Source organism: Callorhinus ursinus, unplaced genomic scaffold (genome assembly GCF_003265705.2).
Source record: "Callorhinus ursinus isolate GAN/ISIS: 27379988/994484 unplaced genomic scaffold, GSC_fseal_2.0 scaffold316, whole genome shotgun sequence".
Lineage (NCBI taxonomy): Eukaryota > Metazoa > Chordata > Mammalia > Carnivora > Otariidae > Callorhinus > Callorhinus ursinus.
In genome coordinates, this window is record NW_027397371.1 from 16,324 (window position 1) to 38,134 (window position 21,811).

The following is a 21,811-nucleotide window of genomic DNA, read 5'->3' on the forward strand; positions in this document are numbered from 1 at the left end:
GCCGAAGGCAGACGCTTAACAGCTGAGCCACCCAGGCGCCCCTCCATCATCCCACTTCTGACCCCACCCCGTCAGCTCTACAGATTCTCATCAAATGGGGACCAGGGAAGATGGCAATGGAGCTCGTGGATGGTTCCCTGATAGGTGAGCAGGGCAGAGATGAAGGACACCACTGGATCTGACTGGTCTAGATGGGATTGCCTACCAGATTCTTCCAGGGGAGAGAGCTCCCGTTGGCTGGAGGTGGGGGTATCCTCAGAGAGATTGTGGGTGCAGAGGTGGGGCTTGGAAGAGTGGAGGTGGAAGTGGGGTGGGGGTTGCAGTCCTTCTCCGGAACCTCAGGCTGCTGATCTGCAAAAGAGGCTGAAGATACTAGCCAGCTCAGTGGGATCACTGGCTTTTATTCTGTCCTCTAGTCTATTTTCCTGTTAGGTTTTTTAACAGTGGGTACTGGATCCCACGATATGGATATCAGGGCCCAATAACCAATCACTAAATCTTACTCCAGTGTCCCGTTATGTGCCCACGAGACTACATGGAGGTCTTGGATGGGCAGAGAGCTTCTAGAGAGCTCATGACCTACTCCAGGCCAGGTTTCTCCAGGGAACCCGATGGTGACCTACTCAACCCAAAGAGGTGAATGCTTAAATGATGGGATTTTAAGCATTAGACGGGGGAGGTGTTTGGCTGAGGGTAGGTGAGTAAGTCATCGGTGGGTTCTCAAGTCAGTGAACTTCTCCCCAGTCAGGCATTAAGCCCTGACTGTATTCACACCTGAGTCTGAAAGGCTGCAGATGCAACACTGGGTTCCTGGGTTCCTGGGTTCCTGGGTTCCTGGGTTCCTGGGTTTGTGAAAATCCACCATGGCCTCGGAGGTGGGCCAGTGTGTGTGTCCCCTGAGGAGGACAAGGTGCACCAATTGGGCCCACATCAGCCTCTGTCCCCAAATTCCACACCTTACAGTAGATACTGCCCGTGAGCAAATAGCCCTGCTCTGGTGTTGGCCTCATGTGCGAGAAGAGAGGGGGGAAATGCGCGTGCCTCCCTGTTTGCACAAAGCCCGGCAGGAACTGGAGACCCTCATGCCACCTTTCCTTTAAAGCAGAATTAGGCATTGAGAGGAGGGGACAGGTTTCCTCTTTGGGGAGAGGATAAGGTGGAGCGGTGGGTGGAACAGGGGTGCGCCTCGGTGGTCAGGCACGTGGTCTGTGGCATATCTACCTGGCAGGGCAATGCAAACCCCTTCCCCATCTCCTTCCCCCGCTCGTGTTCACGGGCTTGCAAAGGATCTGCTGGCTGAAGGTGTCCTTCTGGTTCCGGGCTCAGATGGACCCTGGGAAAACCAGGTGGCTGCAATGCCTCCGAGGTTTAGGAGCTGAGAAGGCTGAAGGAAGCGCTGTGTTCAGTGTGAATGGGATGTGGGCCAGGCCTTCCACAAGGCTCGGGGTGGGGGTGGGGGTGGGGGTGGGGGCTGCTGGATCCACCCTGAGCAGCATGGGACTGTGCTGCTCCACCTTCCACAGCTTCCACTCCTCAGCAGGAGGGCTCTGGGGCCTTAAGGACAGCGTGAGTCTCCTGAGGATGGTATGAACACTTCCAACCTAGAAGATAGCCCCATTTTGACGGGTGGAGGGCTCTACTGTGTGTCAAGCCTGGAGGGAGGGCCAGCTGCCCTCCTGGGTGTGGCCTGGGCCTAGTGCAGCTGTGTCTTCGTCCAGAAAACAGCCAATGATGGCAACACCAGGGGGTCATCCTTCGCCTGGAAAAGGACGTTCCTCAGGTGCCTGGACGGGCACGCTGGGATAGGGGCTAATGCCCTGGAGACAGCTGTGTTCCAGAAAGGCTCTCTGTAATTCTGTCTTTCAGTCTCTGTGTCTCACTCATGGGGCTGGGTGAGACCTCACTGTGGCTCTCATTGGCATGTGTCCTGTGTGGGGTGACTTTTTGTGGTCAGAAGCAAGATGTCATTTCTCTGAGCTGGTTTGGGGTCTGTCCAGGCTTTGAGGTGTCTGAGCTGTGTGAGGGTGTGTCCGGCGTGTGAGATCAGTGAGCTGTGGAGTGTTGTGTGTCCCAAGTGAGAGTTCTCTGGTCTATTTAGGGCTCTCTCCCAGTGTGTGCGGTATCTGGCCTGTTTTGGGTGCAGTGTGCAGAATGTAAGGTGACTGGGGCTGTTGCCATGATGTATTTCGGGAATTAGGGTTTGAGCTCTCCTGAGCGTCTCTGTCGAGGTTGACATAGTTGAGCTCCTGGGGGCCCATACTGTAGGTTGTGAGATCACAAAGGTTATTGGTCACAGGACAGGAGGTGTCCGAGCAAGCTCTGTGTTCACAGTACAGGTGCTCTGTGCTGTTTGTGTGTCTGCATGCAGGGTTGTGAGCTCTGTGATTGTGTGGCATCTACGTGCAGGGTGTGAGGTCTGTGAGCTGTTAAGTTTCTGTGTTGCAGGTTGCCAGGTTCCTAAAACGCATGTGGGTCTCTATTTTAGAATTTATTGTCTCTGAGCTGTTTCGTGTCTCTCTCCTCATTTCTTGAGATCCCAGGAGTTTGAGTTCTGTGCGTTGTTTAATCTTGTATGTCCAGTGCGTTGAGGTCTCCTAGCTGCCCTTTCCTGGGTCTGGAGCTCATCCACTCCAGCTCCCAGCACCCGGGCTTCCTTGTCTAGGCCAGTGAGTCTATGTGGTTGGCTTCCCTTGGTGTGTTACTGGGATACGAGTCTGTGTCCAGGGTGTGATGCTTCTGAGCTGGGGGCGATCCGGGTCCCAGGGTGAGGCCTCCTCTGTTTGTGGTGCTGTGTTGCAGGCATTGAAACTTCTGAGCCACGTGGCTGTTCATATCCCCATTGAGAGACTTTGTCACATACCGAGTTCAGACATGAGGTGTTTGTGACCTCTACCCAATGTTTCAGTCTGACAACTGTCCAGAAAGACAGAGCTTGATCTGAGTTGCCCGCCGGGAGTCATGCATTCCAGCTCCCAATAACCTGGCTTCTCGACCACTGACTCTGTGGTGTGCTTCCCTCAGACCCTTCCCTAGGGTTGGGTTCTCCCAATCCAGAGCTGTAACTTACCTATTTCACGCAGATCTCAAGTACAGTTTGAAATGTCGTCAATATCCAACTAAAACACCAGAACCAGTGCTTCCCTAAAAAAACTATTCACAAAACATTTTACGGAATCCCAAGAGGTTCCATCCAGCTAAGAGCCCCTGCCCTTTTGATAGGGAGTTGTTGCAAATCTCCTTAAAATATGGAATCTTTTTTTAAAAATCCTTTCTCTCTCTCTTGCTGGTACCTTGAGAGGCGCAGACAGGAAAGGCCATTCAATTTTACGTTTTTGACAAAACAAGCAAAGCAACCCTCCACACACACCCCCCCCCACCCAGTACACCCAGTAGTAGTCAACATAAGGAAATTGTATTGGAAATGTAAATGGCATCCTGTGATTAATTATAAAACCAAATTTCTGATCACACCAGCCCTATGTCTACCTACTGTCAGGATCGGCTGTATTCCAGCAGACTGGATAACCAAAGATGCCTTCTTTCTCCAAATCTCATACACTGCGGCTTGTAATGTGATTACAACGGTCTAAATAATTGTAACCATTGTAGGAATCACAGCCTGTTAAAAGCATATCTTTTCCTATGTCACATTATGATCTCTCTCTCTCTCTCTCTCTCTCTCCCTCTCTCTCCCTCTCCCTCTCTCTCCCTCCCTCTCTCTCCCTCTCTCTCCCTCTCTCTCCCTCTCCCTCTCTCCCTCCCTCCCTCCCTCCCTTCCTCCCTCCCTCCCTCCCTCACCTCCTAGACAGAATTCTCAGGAGATACAGGAGGCACTGCCTAGGAAACGGACTCTTTCTGACCCCGTGGACCACTGACTGGAGCCCAGTGATGCCCCGGGGTCTAGCAATGCCCACTAGAAGTCTCAATCTTGTGTCCGCCAAAAATGGCAACCCTTTTAGAGAAAGAGAAATACGCCATACGCAGGTTTTCAAAATCGCAGTCCTGATACTGCTGAGATAGGGCTTGTGAGAGAAAGAGCTATTCTTTCAGACAGCACCGGTCGCGCGTGGCCCAGGGAGAATGCTGGTCCTGCGACACTAATGAGCACACGGCCTGTTTAGGGAGATTCTCCTCCTCTCACTCTCAGACCCTCGCTTTCGCTCGTTCTTTCCCGGGATCAGGTTCCCGTCATCCCGCCGCCAGCGCACCCCCTCGGTTCCTCAGCGCAGCGTGGTGAAGCGCGCCTCCAAAAATAGAAGGGTTAAGACCACCGAGAGGAGACCTCCCGGCTTCCTAGAGAGACGCGCCACGCGCGCGCATACAGGAGGCGGGGCTCCGCGACAGCCGTGACGTCATAGGGGTGGGACCCTGTGCCCAAGCCGGGTGCTTTTTAGCCTTTCTCGGGCTGTACGGGGCCGGCAGGGAGACGGGAACGTCCCGGGGCACAGTGGGCTCCTCTCCGTGGGCTTCGGCGTGGGTGCATGGAACCCGCGACGTAGGCACCCGGCGGGTTGGGAAGGTTGAGCCCGCTCCCACGGCGGCGCACCAGGTGACTGCACGGGATGAATGCTTCCTGAGGCCGCAGTGAGAGTTTCCGGGCGCTGCGGGTGACGTCACAGACGATGCACCTGGTGCTGAGCCGGGTAGGGCGGGAAGGGAGGGGCTTCTCCGTGACAGCCTGGTTACGTCCCTCGTAGAGCGCACGCGAGAGAAGTACCTGTTACTAATTTTTGTTTTCTTACTAGGAGTTTTTGCATAGGCTGTACATACACGCTAGGAAGGGCAAAAGCAAAACTAGTAGAGAGCTTGTCTATTCAAGCTCTTGCAATCCGGAGAGCACCGGGATCTGAGCATCAGAGTGTCTCGACGGGGTGGTTTTGCCTTTTCTTCGTAGGGACGCGTAGACCCGTTATAGTGGGGAGATTTAGGGTAGAGGTGTTTCTGCATTCAGGATTAGTCTCAGTCAGCCGGACAGGAAATGTCTCTCTCTGTGTCTAGCCAGTTTCAGGAGGACTGACTTTTAACTTCAGTCTGCTTTTCCTGAGACAGCAGGGAGCTGGAGGGACTGTGTCTGGCCCTTCAGCCAAAGGAAGAAGGTCTGTGTTTGGCCTTGTCACGAGTAAACCCAAGAGTCCCCCGAGAGGCTGATGGCAGGTATGACAAAGAGTGAACAGCAGGCCTTCTCAAAGTTATAAGGGGATGAGTGGTCCTTTGGGGTAAGCCATTTCTGGAACGGGAAAGCCTGTGGAGACTGCTTTCCTGTGGCTTTTTTCAGGGCTCAGGTGAAGTTCAACGTTGTCTACAGGGTAAAAATGTGCTTGGCCTCTTCTGAGCCTGTCCAAGCGGATATCCAGACAAGCAGAGATTCTCTTTTTAGCCGTGGAAGTAATTGATACTTGAAGAGCACTTTATGGTTTTTAAAAGGTACTATTTTCCTGATCTAAATGAAGGAAGCAGAAATGAGTCATTATCCCAGAATAAGGTCATCGTCCTCATCTTACAAGCGGGGAAACTGACCACAGAGAGGTGAAGTCACCCGCCCAAAGGCACACAAGGAATAAGTGGTGGAGCCCTGATTTCAAATCGTGGTATGGATGGCTTCATCACCTGTTGGCTGTGCAGGAACACAGTGTTGGTTTCCAGATCCACACATCTGGCTCTATCCTCCCCGAAGCTACACACCTCCTGAGACAACTGACAGGCCCACAGACACATTGCACTCAACGAGTGCTAGCCACTCTGTGAGACGCGGGAGATGACTTTCCAGGGAAGAGAAGTGTTGGAGAGAGTAGGTCCCAAAGGCTCACCACCATCCCCGAGGGATGAGGGAGTGAGACTACAGGAGGAAGACTGGAACACACAAGGCAGTGCCTGAAGCGGGGCTGTGTCGCTGAGAGACAGGCTGATGGGCTGACCTATGGCACTCATGTGTTAAACACATTGCTTTGAATTAATATTTTTTCTCTTGGCACTGCCAATGTGTGCTGCATGTTGAAAACACACAAGGCAGTTAAGTAAAACCGACCAATATGTGGATAAGTAGAGAGACTCCCATTTTACCCAGGGAGTGCCTGTCAAACGGCACTGTGCTGTGCAAAGGGAGAGCGTTATCCTAGACTAAATGAAACAGAAATTAGGTATTTTTCCTAATTTTTAGTATCCTTCATTCCAGGTGAGGCATCTCAGGCACAGAGAGGCTGGGTCAGCTCCCTCGAGTCACTGAGGTACTAGGTGGTTGAGTGCCACAGGCAGAGAATACACGGCACGTCCAAAACTGACCATGCCCACCCCCACTCCCCATACATCTGCATCTGCTCCGGTGTTGCCTAACTCAGTGAAAAGCAACTTTCTACCCAGCTGCTTAGGCCAGCGATCCTTCAAGCCATCCTTCCTTGGGCTCCTGGGTGGCTCAGTCAGTTAAGTGCTGCCGTTGGCTCAGGTCGTGATCCCAGGGTCCTGGGATGGAGTCCCGCATTGGGCTTTCTGCTCAGCGGGGAGTCGGCTTCTCCCTCTACCCTTCCCTCTGCTCCTGATCTCACACTCTCTCTCTCTCTCTCTCTCTCTCTCTCTCTCTCAAATAAATAAATAAAATCTTTTAAAAAAAGAAGCCATCCTTCCTTGCTGCCTCGCTCACCACCCCCTCAATCACCAAGGCCGGCCAATCCAACCTCCTCCGTCCTTCTAAATAAGCTCTTGACACGTCTTCCATCACTAGGGTTCGTTCCCTAGGCCAGATGACCGTCGTCTCTGCTTGATAATCACCACCAATCTTGACCCTTGGCCACGAATGTTTTCATCCCACTGCCTGAGGGGCTGTTCTTAAATCCTGACCTGGTCTTGTCTACCCTGCTCAAAATTCAGCAGGGGCTCTCTGCTGTCCTTAAGATAATGTCCAGCCTCTTGGACTAGGCACAGCAGGCCTTGCCTACCCTCAACTGCCTCATCTTCCGCACACCGCCTCCTGCCCCACCCCACGCCATATTCCAACCCCTTCCACCTCTTTCTGTTCCAGTAGATGGCCAGTGGACCCAGACACACTCTCTTCTCCCTGCCTCTCATTTCCCCGGCCCCACGCATTGCCATCCCCTGTAGATCGAGGATTCGCTTCATTTGCCTGATTTCCTACCTATGTTCAGCTGTCAGGTTCAGTAGAGAGCAGTTTCCATTTATCCGGAGCAGTACCTGGGTGAAAAGGCACTGTTCACCGAACTTTGTACTGAAAAGAAGTGATGGAGATTTCATTATAAATTCCGCCAAATGGACAGATGTTTTACTCTGGTTCACAGGGAGCTAATTGGAAATGCAATCTGACCGCAGAGCTTTTCTGGAAAAGGCTTCCTTGCTTAGAATAGGATTACACTCGGCAAAGATCTCACCTCATTTTACATGGAGCCTCGGATCCATTTGAACTCGGGGTTTGGAATGTGGCACAAATTTTCCTAATGTGAAGGGATCCTACCTTCCACTGAGGAGGGATAAGCAGAAACATGGAAAGAATATGTTACTTTATGGCACCTGTGACTCAGGAAATTAAGCAGGCCTTCAGCCACCCTCCCCCCCCCTTGGGCTTTGTTTTGAAGAGCTCACTTTTCACCGTAAGTTGCAGTCTGAGTTTTCTGTTAGGACAAGAAAAAGTATACTAACTGGTGTTCCCTTTACAAGGGGTTTGACTGATTCGTCCCTGTGGCCCTCGAGGTGGCAAGGATCAGCTGCCTGCTCTTATGGGAACCCTCCAAGGGAATCTGACAGTGCCTCCGTATGACTCCCTAGGGGCCCCCACCAGGTGCCAGCAAGCCCTGGAGGAAACTGTGTCGGTTCCTCCAGCATCCAGTGGAGAGTGTGAACCCACTGCTGATTCTCCCTGCCATAGAGTAGACTCAACCGTGGGGATTACCCTCATTCACTGCAACCCCTCTAGGAGCAGCACACCTCGGTATGAAACAAAGTGTGTGCCTTGGACAAGGGAAAAGATGGAACCACCAGTCCAACCACCACCGCCCCAACCCCAACCTTGGCCACAGGGTGGGACTAGACTCCCAGGGGCCTGGCATACCTCGCTCCGTTGCTGACGTGTCCCTAACACAGGGCACAGTGTGATTGCCTTTTCCTGCAGCCTAGCTCTTGAGGAGCTAAAGTGTGCGTGGTACATACGGTTTGATTACCCAGAGGCTCAGGTGAGTCTCAAAGCCCAACGTCTGTAGACAGGGAAGCAGACTGAAAGGGGTTGTTAGGTGGCTGACGCAGGAGAGGGTGGATCTGGGAATCCCGCCTCCGTTTTGCCCGACTCCAAAGCCGGTCTTCGCGCTCACAATGACACACCTGGATTGTGTTTCAGTTGCTGAAATGCAGATGCCGTTCGACGATTGCGTGGTCATCATGGTCCCAACTCCTTGTCCACCTTGAAACGCAGGTACCCTGCAGGGTAAAGCAACCCCAAAAGGTTCTAAGACCCTGCATCTGCCCTCTGAGGAGCAGCCCCGAAGCAACAGCCCCGGAGTCCCTTGGCGTGGAAGGCTTGCCTCAGAGCCAACCGCCAAGCAGGACTTCAGCTTCCAGGGTGCCCCTGTCGAGAGGTCCTTTGCCATATTACAGAGACTTTTGCAATCCACCCCACCCCCCAAACTAGGTCTGCGCCAGGCTCACTCTATTCACCAGCGATTATGAATCGCGAGGCAAGCAGAGGCCGACCAAGTGCTTTTAGTGGCTGCGTCACAGCCGTGGGGCTGGCCAAACGGCAGTGGTGCTTGGAGCTCGGTAGACCAAGGACGGAACTCTGGCTCTCCCTGTGGGGATCTCTCGGTTCCTCAGCTCGCAGGTCTGTAAAATGTGGGTGATCGAGAGTGCCTACCTCATCATGCTCCCCACCCCGAGAAGTGCGTCCTCACCAAACACACGCACACACACGGACACTTAGGTAGGGGTAAGATGCCCTCCTCTGTGTTCCTAAGGTCCCGTGACTTAAATTCCGCCATCACTCTTCTCACGGGACATGTGGTGGTCATCTGCTGGCTGACTGCAGCCTAAATCATCTCTGCGTCCCCAGACTGTGTCCAGGAAACTGACGCATGGTATTCAGGTGGTGCTGAGGACGTGTTTCTTCAATGACGGAAGGACCCTGACCCAAGGTGTCGTTATGACTTCATCATAAAGGGTAGCTAGTGTACCAGCTGTTTCTGGATTACAAGTGGAGGAAACAGGACATCTCTGTGCTCAAGATTCTCTTTGGGAGGAGGAGGAAGCTTGCATCTTTTGTACCATCTCTGATTGCAGATACTTAAAAAAAAAAAAAAAAGGCTATAAAGATATTTTAATTGTGTGGGACATTCTGTCGCCCCATCAGCCGCAGTTCTGGTCTCGCAGTGGAACTTGGATCGAGATCTTGGGAGCACCAGTCAGCTCAGAGAACGTTTTCCAAGCACCAAGTGGCCGGTGCACATAGCAGGTGCCCACAGTGATCTGTCCAACAGGTGGACTGTTGCGTGAATTCGGGCTGCTAACTAAGGGTGTGATGCTATGGCTAGAGCACAAATGCCCTTTGGGACGGGGACATGGGCACCCAGGTGGAGGGTGTGCCGGTCCGGGTGAGTGCTGTCAGCCTCCCAAGGAGGCGCTCCTCCTCACTGTCCTTCCAGCGCTTTGCCCAAACCTGCCTCTTCTCTGAATGGTTGCATGGTCTTCTCCGTGTCCCTCCTCTGCCTACCTTACAGCCTGATACAGGCTGTCACTCAGCATCTGTGATCCGTGGGTGTCCTTCGTGGTCCAGCTGACTGAGTAGAAGCTTACTCACCCAGCCGGATCCAGGGCCCGTCACCCTCTGCTGTCCCCGCTTTCTGTGAGGCTCTCACTCCCTGCCCCGCCCTCAGTTGCTCCAACCTCCCGACAGGATCTGCACTGTGTCCAGCAGCCTCTGCTTCAGACACTTCTTCCCGAGTGTTCCCCCTTGCCTGGAAAGTCCTGACGCCAGATATCTGCCTCTCAGACTCCTCTCCCTGTTCACGTCGTTGGTGAAAGGGCACCTCCTCGAGAAGCCTGAACTCACTCCCTTGGGGTTACTTTTCTAGGCTAGGCTTTGGGGCTTACAGATAATCCAGAGAGGCATTGCCACCGAGGGTGCATACCTCTGGAGTCAGGACGCACCTGGGCTGCAGTTCTGTCTCTTACTGGAGGTGAGCTTTTGTGATGTCACTTACCCTCCCCGCACAGGCATTTTCTCCTTTGGGACAAGAAAACAGGGATTCTGCAGGGTTGATACACCAAACGAGATGTTTAGAAAGGGCCTCACATTCTCCTTTATTCCATTTGGTAGATAGTTGTGAATGTCCACTGGGGTTGAGGCCCTGATGGGTGAACAAGTCAAAGTGCCCGGCCTCTGTCAGCTCCTGGGCTGGTTAGTGAGTGAGACAAATAGTCCGCCTCTGAGAGCTGGGTGGGGTTGGGGCTGGGCTAGGGGAAATGCAGGGTGCTGTGGATGTCCAGCGGAAGGTCCGCTGTCCAGGGTGAAGGAAAGAGGGCAAAGAAGGCTTGCTGGTAGAAACGCCGCCTGAGTCTCCAGGGGTGAGTAAGGGGCGAAGGGCTTCCTCAGAGCCGTTACATTCCCAAACCTTGCATGCGGGACAGATGTGGCATCCCGTTCCAGTCCCTCCTGCCTGACTGAGGGATGGGGGTGTGAGCCCGTGCTTTACGGCGAGAAAGGAAGAGACTGTTTGCTGGAAGGCTTCTGGGAAACTTCCTCGTTCATAGGAAAGATACAGGACTCGAAAGTCTCTTTCTGCCCTGGACATTGCCGTATCTGGCTGTTGGTCCTGGAACATCTGTTCCAGAAAAGGCCAGATCAGAGCTAGAAAGAACCTACGTCCCTGATGGCATCACTGGATCCCCGAGTGTGTCCCCGCCTGCGCCCACCCTTCCTTCTGATTTCGTTTGTGTGATTGTGAGTTACCTTTGTGCCCAGACCTGTTTGCGGAGGCGTCTCCTCCTTACTCACAGCACAAAGCTGACTTCCTGATCTGGTGAGCATCGGTGGGGTCTGGTTCTCTGTTGTTTTGTGGGAGACATGCCATCTAATGGCTAAGGACACAAGCTCTGATCCTAGACACCCTTCCTTCCAACCCAGTTCTGCCACTTGCTGTCATGTCCTCTGGAGAAATTGACTTGGCCCTGTGTGCCTCACTCTCCTCGCCTGTGAAATGGGTTTACTGTTCTTCCTAATGACATCACCAAACAGAGAGGGTTGCGTTTCTGAGGGTGTAATGAGGTAATGCAAGGATGGTTCCCAGAATTGTGCCTGGCACGTTCCCTGTCTTTGCAGCCACTGAGGCTGCCCCGGGGTAGGTTGCAGGTCACGCTTCACACTGATGAGCCACAGCCAAGACCACGAAGACAGCATCCGACGTGTCCGCTCGGCCCCAGAGACTCTCTTGCTGTGCCACTCTCTTCTCATCCTTTGCATCACGCACGGATGACCCTCACCAGAAGGCTGGCTTTCCCGCTGTGGGTCTCCCACCTGGGAGAAACACAAATACACATCATCTTCCATCTTGTGCCTGAATGCCGGTCACTCCCGTTCTGTCCTCGGACAGCTAGGGGCTGCTTCTGGTGCGGGGGGCTGGGGGGGGGGGGCAGGGCAGGTAACAGAGCATGTGACAGTCCGTAACTGCCACATGGCATCGGAAGCTCTCTGTGTCCTGGTGCCTGCCTGTATCTCCAGACTCCTCTCCCTGCACCCCAGCATTCGGTTGACACTCTTGCTGGATTCCAGGGCAGACCCGCCATTCAGTCTCTCTCCTTCAGCCTCAGATTCCTCCTGGTGAAAGGGCAGTCACTCTGCCTCCCCGAGGTTTGTTGGGAGACCTGCAGGAGACGATAGATGTGAAACACGGAGCTGACATTACCTGGCCCGTGGGAGGCACTGAGTGAGAGGCGGCATCATCTGTCCCCATTCTTGAATCCACAGCAGCTGGCCTGCAAATGGCATGATCTCCTTCTCTCTGGTGCGGCTGCTCATGTCCCATTGTGTACACGTGCCACGCTTCCTTTATCCACTCCTCTGTTGACTGACAGTTGGGTGGTTTCCATTATCCTGCATCCGGGGATGAAAGCTGCAGTAAATACGGGAGTGCAGACAGCTCTTTGAGATGCCGATTTCAGTTCTTTTGGACATAGACCCAGGGGTGGGATTGCTGGGTCATATGGTAGGTTTTTTGGTTTTTAGTTTTTGTTGTTTTGGAGGGGGGCACTCCGATATGAGCAAGAACCTATGACAGTTTTAGCTTTACCTTTCTGAGGAACCTCCGTAGTGCTTTCCGTTGTGGCTGCGCCAGGTTGCGTCCCACCGACAGGGCGTGAGGGTTCCCGTGTTCCACATGCCCAGCGACACTTGGGATCTGCTGTGTTTGGTAGTTGCTCTGACGAGAAGCTTCCTCACGTGTGCGGCCCGACAGCTCATTGTGATGTTGACTGGCCTTTCCCTGATGATTAGGGATGTGGAGCCACTTTCCGTATGCCTTTTGGCCATTTGTATGGCTTCTTTGGAGAAATGTCTATTCAAATCCTTTGCCCATTTTTACATTGGTTTGTTTGTGTTCTTGCTATTGAGTTGGGAAAGTTTGTTATACGTAGTGAAAATCAACTCCTTGTCAGATACGTGGTTTGCAAATGTTTTTGCCCATTTTGCAGATTGCCTTTGCGCCTTGTTGGTGGTTTCCTTTTCTGTGCTGAAGCTCTTAAGTCTGATGTAGTCGCACTTGTCTATTTTTGCTTTTCTTGCCTGTGCCGTGGGTGTTGATTCCACAAGATCATTGCCAAGACCAATGTCATGCAGCTTTACTCTACGTTTTCTTTCAGGAGTTTCACAGTATCAGGTCTTATATTGAATCTTCAGTCCCCTTTGGGTTGATTGTCGTGTGTGGTGTAACAGAGGGTCCAGTGTCATCCTTCTGCACGTGGGCATCCGGTTTTCCCAGCGCCATTTGTCAAAGAGAGTGTCCTCTCCCCGCTGGGTATTATTGGCATCCTCGTCAAGATCAGTTGACTGTACATGCCTTGGGTTTATTTCTGGGTTCTATTCTGTTCCATTGGTCTGTGTCTGTCTTTCCGCCAGTACCATACTGATCTCCTTACTGTAGCCTTGGACTGTGTTTTGAAATGAAGGACTTTGGTACCTCCAACTGTGTTCTTCCTCAAGGTGGCCTTGGCCGTTCTGGGTCTTGTGTTGTTCCAGATGCATTTTAGGATTGTTTCTCTGTTACTGAGAGATGCCGTTGGGATTTTGATAGGCATAGTATTGAGTCTTTCATTTTTCTTTTTAATGAGATGACGTTGCTTAATCAGTTATATGCTAAATCTGAGGATTGCCTTAGTTGGTTTTCAGTTACTGAACCACCCTTGCTTTCCTGGACTAACCCACTTGATCATGGTGTGTTTTCTCTGAATGGATTGCTGGATTCCACTGCTGGTATTTTGGTGGGGAATTTTGTGCTTGTGCTAAGAAAGAACATTGGTCAGTGGTTTTCTTTTCTTACTATCAGTGAAATGCTAGCCTCCTAAATCACTTGCAAGTGTTTCCTCCACGTAGTTTTCTGGAGGAAATTGTGTAGAATATCTGCGTCTGTCTGTTTCTCCTGTCGATATTTGGTAGAATTCACTGGCGATACCGTCTGGGATTGTTGTCGAGGTGCTTTTTTTTTTAAGATTTATTTATTTATTTATTTGACAGCGAGAGAGAGGGAACACAAGCAGGGGGAGTGGGAGAGGGAGAAGCAGGCCTCCCGCTGAGCAGGGAGCCCAATGCGGGGCTTGATCCCAGGACCCTGGGATCATGACCCGAGCTGAAGGCAGACGCTTAATGACTGAGCCACCCAGGCTCCCCTGTTGTCGAGGTTTTAAACAACTGAGTCAGTTTCTGTAAACGATACTGAACTGTGCATGTTATCTCGCCTTGGGTAAGTTTTGATGGTTTATGGGTTTCGGGTAATCCATCCGTTCCCTAGCTGTTGCATTTATATATGTTGATTTGAACGTAATACTGCCGCCTAGTTTCTTTCATATTTGCTGGGTCTCTAGCAAAATCTCCTCTTTCATCCCTGCTATTGGTAACTTATTTCTTCTCTCTCTCTTTTCTCTCTCTTTTTCTCCACTTTTCTTGAGATGTAAGTGACACAGGCAGCGTAGAAGGGAAACAGCATAATACTTGGACTTACATATATCATGAAAGGATTACCGCAATAAGCTTAGTTGACATCCACCATCTCCTATAGATCGAAAACGAAGAAAAGGAAAACAGTATTTTCATTGTGAAGAGAACTCTTGGGATTTACTCTCAAACAACTTTCATTTATACCACACGGCAGTGTTAACTAGTCATCATGTTGTACGTTACACCCCCGATACTTATTTATCTTATAACTGGAAGTTATCCTCCAGTTGTTTTCTCCCTCCCTAAATCGCCACCTCTGATAACCACAAATCTGATTATCTTTTCCACACCCTGAGCCGAAACCAAGAGTCAAGACGCTCAACCAACTGCACCACCCAGGCGCCCCATGATTTCTTTATTCTCCACATCCCAGCGAGCATTTTTATCTCTTGTCTTCTTGATGCTAGCCATTCTAACAGGTGTGGGGTGATACCTCATTGTGGTTTTGATTCGCATTTCTCCGATGTTTAGTGGTTTGGAGCCGCTTTTCTTGTCCCTGTTGGCCATTTGTACGTCTCCTTTAGAAAACTCTCTATCCACAGCCTTTACCCGTCTTTAAATTGGATCATTAGCCCTTTTGCCATGGAGTTGTATGAGTTCTTTCTATATTTTGGATATGAACCCCTTGACAGATAACACGGTTTGCACATATTTTTTCCCATCCTATAAGTTGTCTTGTCACCTCGTTGGTGGTTTCTTTGGTGGAAACAGCAGCAGCTGTTTAGTTACATGTAACCCCACTTGTTTCTTTTTGATTTTGTTGCCTGTGCTTCGGGGGTCATATCCAGGAATTCGTGGCCAAGACCCGTGTCAAGGAGCTTTTCTGTTATGTAGCCTTCCAGCAGTTTTATGGTTTCCGGTCTTACGTTGCAGTCTTTAATCGATTTCAAGTACATTTTTGTGTGTATAAGCCAGGAGTCCAGCTTTCTTCTTTGACGTGTGACTATCCCATTCTCCCAGCACCATTTATTGAAGAGACTGTCTTTTCTCTGCTGCGTATTCTTGATCCCTATGTCAAATATTGGTTGACAGTATATGCAGGCGGTCATTTCTGGGCTCTCGATGCTGTCCCATTGGTCTGTGTGTCGGTTTTTATGCCAGTACCACACTGTTCTGATTTCCCTGGCTTTGTCGTATGGCTAGAAAGCATGAAGTGGGATGTATCTTGCTCTGCTCTTCTCTCTGTTTTTCTTCTTTTCCTTCCTCAGTCTTGTGAGAGGTGTATCAATTTTATGGATCATTTCAAAGAAGCAACTTTTTTTTTTAAAGATTTTATTTATTTATTTGACAGAGAGAGAGAGAGCGAGAGAGAGCGCACAGGTAGGCAGAGAGGCAGGCAGAGGAAGAGGGAGAAGCAGGCTCCCCGCTGAGCAGGGAGCCCGACGTGGGGCTTGATCCCAGGACTCTGGGATCATGACCTGAGCCAAAGGCAGCCGCTTAACCGACTGAGCCACCCAGGTGGCCCTCAAAGAAGCAACTTTTGATTTGAGTTCCTCTAATGTGTCTTGTTAGAAATATCATTGATTTCTGTTCTTTTGCGTTGGTAAATTCTTATTTATTCTTACGGGGGAATTTTCAAATGATGTCCATAGGCTTGAATATCCTTTTTAAGTAGATGAAAGCCAGTGAAACTTGAAAAGAATGTGTCCCTCCCGGGGAGCATGGTGAAATGCTTAGATTTTAGCAAATGTCTCCTTTTCGAAAGTACATGAACACCTAGGAGGAGGGCACAAGCCAGTCACACATGGATTGTTCTTAAAGTGATGCTTGAGAACAGTTACAACACGTCTGCAGGAATTACCGTGGTTGACTGCAGGACGTCGTTTTGCATGGCGGGTCACGTGGGTGGACGCGATATTAGGCTCTCACTTCTGAGACCCTGGTTATATGCCATCAGTGTTCTGAGCTCTTGGAACTGTATTATCTCACTGAGAGCACAGAACAGTCCTCGCGACTAGGGCTCACTGTCGTCCCCATCTCACAGATAGGAGACAGAGGCACGGAAAGCTGAAGTCAGAGGAACAATAACGGGTTTTCTTTCTTCTTTTATCACCATGTGTTGCAGTCTGGGTTCTTCCGGCCGTGCCCGTCCCTCCGCTACCTTCCAGCTCTTTGAGAACCTTCATCTTCACCATCCTGTCTAGACCCAAGGGCCAGGCGGAGCTGTGAGCAGCGACGACGCCTCCATGGATCCAGTTCAGAAACGTAACTCAACACTGATTCCCGAATCTTCCCCGATGAGCTCTGAAGAGACCTCCCGGGAAGTCACAGCAGCCTCCCCTCCGTCCTTCTCAGAACTGCTAATGATGGGCCTCGGTGACCTCAAAACCGGTCCGGGCACCAGATGCCCTGCCCCTCTGCCAGAGGGGCTGCTCCAGCAGCGGTACAGGGATGAGAAAACCCTCCAAGAGAGGCGGTGGGAAAGGGCAGCGTCCCCTCAGAGGAAGAGAACACTTCTGGGGCCTGTGAGACGGCGACACCTCGATCACGTGGCACCTTACCGGGTCGAGAGGAAGGCCAGGATCCCTTCCTCGGGGGATAGGGATCCGAACAGATTCCGATGTGAATGTCGATACTGCCAGAGCCATAGGCCCAGCGTCTCCGGGATGCCTGCAGAGAGGAAAGGGGCCCCGCATCCTTCCTCCTGGGACACGCTGGTGCAGGGCCTCAGTGGCTTGACCCTCAGCCTGGGGACCAGCCGGTCCGGCCTTCTGCCCGAAGGGGTGCTCCAACAGCAGGAGAGAGAGGAGAAGCTCCAACTGGAGATGCAGCAGGAAAGCAAAAGAATGTTCCAGAGGCTCCTGAAGCAGTGGTTGAAAGAAAACTGAGGCTCTTGTCCTCACGTGACAGAGATCTGAACGGATTCAGACGTGGAGGCTGGTGTGGCCAGATCCTGAGCGTGGGTTCCTTTTGGGGACCGAACAGTAAGCGGTCAGAGAAGTCAGAGAAGGAGCAAAAGCAGCGTGAGGACTGGACACTCGGTCCGTGTGAGCGTGGAGCCAGTCCCTTTCCTGCCTGGAATTTCTGGGTCACCGTGGGGCTTTCTGTGGTTCACTGCGTACCAGAGGTCCTTAACTTCCGTGTTTCGGCTCCCGTGATGCATGTTGTCACTTTCCCACCCCGGATGTCTGTCTCTCCTCCCTGCCTTGTCGTCAGTAAGATATAGGGTTTCTCTGTAGCATGAATGCCCTGGTGATGGCCATGTGCTTTCGTGCCGTGTCACTGACCGCCTCCCAGAAGCAGCACTAGGTCTGCTGGGATGCCCGTGCGCTCAACTGAGCCCCACTTCCGAGAATCTGACGCTAAATCGAGCATCTGACGGAAAGGGACGTGGAACTGGAACGTGGGGGTTCACCACGGTGTTCTCTGTGTAAGCCATTATGAATACGCTGAGCTAAATGTAGGTCAACGTTTCCCTGCTTCGTGACATTGATGGTACTCCCCTTGGCGGAATTTCTGATGGGTTGCCTCGTCATGCGTACCAAATAAATCTGCGTATGAAAGGAAAATAGCTTTTGAGTTCTGGTTTCTTGATCCCTGTCGCTTTGTTCTTTGTTAGGTCTGAGATGACGACATTTAAATCCTAGAGCAGCAGATCACGGTTTATCAGGCGGAGCTGTAAACTGTGCGGGTTTGGGGCAGGGGACGGGGAGGGCACCAGGGAGCAGCATCACGTCACCGTCTGCGGCCCTGCAGCAGGACCGGCCTTCACATGATCCAGGAGCCAAGGGGAGGAGAGTCTTCCTGCCCACAGAGAGTTGGAAGCAGAGTCCGCTGCACACGGTAGGAGCTCCCGCGGGATGGTGCCGGTTCCCCTGGCCTCAGGATCTTCAGGGGCCATTCCTCGTTCGTTGCCTGGTGGCCCTGGGTTGGTGCATGGGAACGGCAGTTGCATGCCTCCTGCGGGACCACCAGAGCATCGTTGAATAATTGGAGAGTCGTTTTGGGATTTAGGCACGTGCCTTTTCATTTCAGGATTCATTGAATGAACCGGTCACCCCCCCCCCCACCTGGCGCCTTCCCCCCTCCCCACACACAAACACAGGATCCAATGCTGTGTACCCACGAAATGCCCATGCGATTCCTCTAAACTGACAATAAATTCTGCTTTCTGTCAGGCTCTATTTTTAGGTAGTCCCCAGGGCTGTGTTGCTGCCAAGATGTACGAGTCTCCCGCAGAGGGAAGTGGCTTGAGCACAGGTATGTTTGTTATGTTCTCAACTTGTGATCTCATCTGAGAGCTTAGGAGCTCACCTGACCCTGCCAGGCTTGTCTCCCACTTGAAGGAGAGGGTCAATAAAGCAGGACTTTTCTTTTTTCGTTTTAGATTATTTATTTATTTATTTATTTATTTATTTGCGAGAGAAAGAACATGGGCAGGGGGAGGGGCAGAGGGAGAGGGAGAAGCAGACTCCCCGCCAAGCAGGGAGCCCAACGTGGGGCTTGAACCCAGGACCCCGAGATCATGACCTGAGCCGAAGGCAGACGCTTAACGGACCGAGCCACCCAGGCGCCCTAAAGCAGGACTTTTCTTTCTTGAAACTCTGAGGCCTCAATTCAGACTGGTCATTCGGGGTGTGGGGAGCAGGAGTAACATGGCATTTCAGTCTCTTGATTGTGTACTAGCTGTCAGACCCTATGCTGCATATTTGCAAATATCAGCTTATGGAATCCGCTCCCAGAGACCCTTCGTGGAGCAAGACCTCAGTCTCAATGGGTAGGTGGGGAAGCGGAGCACAGAGAGGTTAGGTGACTTGCTGAGTGTCGCGCACGTGGGCACCGGAGCGGGGCGTGGCACACAGACCTAGGCGGGCTGCATTCAGAGCGGGCATCTCAACCAGCTCACCACCTGTAACCTCCACAAAGGCTGTGGGTGAAGTGCGGAGAACCGGTGACTTTGGTGGACGTTTCCCAGCTGGAAGCACCAAGTCTTAGGAGCTACCTCATTGAATCCTCTGCAGAATGCCCTGGGGCAGGGCCAGTCTTCCCCACCTGGCAGAGTCACAGAGACGGGAAGGAGGTGGCCTCACCTCTGCAGCCACGCCAACCACCATCAAATGCAGAGCCACTCGTGAAGGTTTCCTTGTCTCCCTTGCCTCCCCGACTCCGTGCTAGGCTGGCTGCCGGGGCGGGGCAGTTTGGAGTAATGGCGAGACGGTCCCGGGCCTCGGGACTTGAGCCTTCAATCAGGGAGAGCTGGGACACCCAGACGTGTGGCAGGGAGCCGTCACGGATCCCCTGTGCGGCTGCCTCGCCGGGAGACGAGAGGAGCGGGCAGGACCCGGGCAGGGCAGTGCAGACCGGGGGCTTGCTGAGGGCGCTCCTCACCACAGACTTACGGCCTACCTGGGGGCCCATGGAGAATGGCTGGGTGGGTGTACCCGAGGGACTCATTGGTGCCACCCCATCCCCCCCCTCGAAGGCATGGTCCCCTTGCCTACGTATGGAGCGCACGAGCATATCTGGGGCTCCCATCTGACACAGCATACGGTCCCAAGTTCCGGACCGGGGGGCCAGAATCCAGTGAGGTCTAGAGATGTTCCGCACGCCAGGTTCCAGACCAGAGACCCGGAGGCAGAGCCACCAGGAGGCAAGAAATCACAGGGAGAGAAGGGGGGCAAAATGGAATATGCTCAAAGAGAAAACTCTGAGTGGACCTATCGCAAGTAAAGACATTGAATTTGGGAATTAAAAACCTTCCCACAGAGGAAGGGCCTCATTGGTGAATTCTGGTAAACTGTGGGAAGAGACAGTAGCCGTCCTTCATAGACTCTTCCAGAAGACACAGGAGGAGGGAAGACTTCCTTACTCAGCCTATGAGGACAATATTACCGTGCTACCGAAGCCACACAGGACAACACAAGACATCTATAAACCAATATCTATTACGACTGTCCACCCGTAAACCCTCACCAAAACGGCACACCAGATCCAACACCATTCACAAGGGAGTATGCAACTAACCAAGTGAGACTTACCCCAGGGTTGCAATATTGCTTTAGCGTTCAAGATGCAATTAAGGTAAACACCATCATCATAGAGTGAGGACGGGAACCATGTAGTTGATCATCCCGATAGACAGAGAACAGACATTTGACAAAATTCAAGACCCATTCATGCTAAAAAAAAGGAAAAAAAAAAAAACGCTCAGCCGCCTAGGGCGAGAAGGGCACGTCCTCATTCCGATAAAGGGTATCTAGAAGAAAAATGAGTCTCATGTCACATCCCGTTGAGTAGTGCAGGAATGAATGCTTTCCTCCTGAGAGGCGGACCAAGGTGAGGATGCCGGGGCCCACCGTTTCCGTCCAGCACTGACTGAAGGGTCCGGCCGGTGCAATCATGCAAGACAAAGAATGAGGACATGGAGAAACCGGAAACGAAACCTATGCCCAAGCAAAGACTTGTACTCAGATGTTCACGGTGAAAAAGGGGAAACAGTCTAAAAGTCTCAACGGGTAAAAGGATAATCAAACTGGCAGTGGATGCCACTGGTCTACGAAGACGGATGACCTTGCGGTGTCTGCAGCAACACGGAGGAGCCTCCACGGTGTTATGTTACGTGCAAGAGCACGGACACACAAGTGCGCCTGAAGCATGAGTCCGTTTACGGGAAGTGCCCAGAAAGGGCAAACCTACAAGAGATAGAAATTCCCTTAGATGTTGCCTCGGCCTGGAGGTAGGAGTGGGACTTGAGTGCTGACGGATATGCAGGGTCCTTCTGGAGGGATGAAATGTTGTACAGCGGAATCCTGGTGAAGGCTGCGCAACTCCATAAATCTACTACAAGTCACTGCATTGCAGCCTTTAATTGGGTGAACTTCCTGGGAGATAAATCATAGGCTTTATTATTTTTTTTTGTAAGATTTTATTATTTGGAGAGAGGGGGAGAGGGCATGAGTGGGGAACAGGGGTGGAGGGAGAAACAGACCCCCCGCTATGCAAGGAGCCCAACGTGGGGCTCGATCCCAGGACCCCGGGATCATGACCTGAGCTGAAGGCAGATGCTTAACTGACTGAGCAACCCAGGCGCCCCAAATTACAGCCTTTAGAAAATGTAATGCAGATATCTAAGTAAGCCCTGGAGGAAGAGGTATGCCATTGACTTTATAACACTAAGAAACTGCCCCATCTCTCGTTCCATGTTCTCTGGGTCCTGCCCGCGGGACCCATCATCACCTGCCTCCTCCATGTGAGCTAGCAGCTCCCGCCAGCCCGAGCCCTGTGCACAACAGAACGAGCCCTGGGCACAACGGAACGGAGTGCTGGTGAGTGCAACGTCTGCGCGTGTCTGCGTGTCCGCGTGTCCTCGTGCGCGGGCAGCCACTGGGTGAACGGAGTGGTTGTCTCAGAAATCTGGCTGGGGCCACGTTCCCATAGTCCATGCTGCATCTGAAACCCACTTAGGACTTTTCCATTCTTCAGGAATCCCATGGAACCGGCTGCGGTGTCCCTGGTAACCAGCCTCACCCTTCACTTCAACCTCTGGCCACAGGAAGACATGTGTAGACTGGGGAGTGATGTTGTCTCCCCCCCGCTCCCCCCCGTGCGCGCGCGCGCGCACGCGCGCGCGCACACACACACACACACACACACACACACACACACACACACACACAC

At 52.2% G+C, this 21,811-nt stretch overlaps 1 protein-coding gene across 2 annotated transcripts; it reads left to right on the forward strand.

The window, feature by feature from the left end:
* Positions 1–4,436: 4,436 nt before the first annotated feature.
* Positions 4,437–17,703, forward strand: LOC112819247 (protein FAM156A/FAM156B-like). Of its 2 annotated transcripts, none has more exons than XM_025866239.2 (2): positions 4,437–4,549; positions 16,260–17,703. In XM_025866239.2, the coding sequence occupies exon 2, from the start codon at positions 16,381–16,383 to the stop codon at positions 17,020–17,022; it is 642 nt and encodes a 213-aa protein (XP_025722024.1). In that variant the 5' UTR covers positions 4,437–4,549; positions 16,260–16,380; the 3' UTR covers positions 17,023–17,703. The 2 variants fall into 2 exon arrangements, with proteins under 2 accessions (XP_025722024.1, XP_025722025.1); XM_025866240.2 differs by lacking the exon at positions 4,437–4,549 and adding an exon at positions 4,622–4,643.
* Positions 17,704–21,811: the final 4,108 nt, after the last annotated feature.

Bases quoted from the DNA above. Each gene is read 5' to 3' on its own strand.
- LOC112819247 (XM_025866239.2), top strand. From the start codon at position 16,381: ATGGATCCAGTTCAGAAACGTAACTCAACACTGATTCCCGAATCTTCC.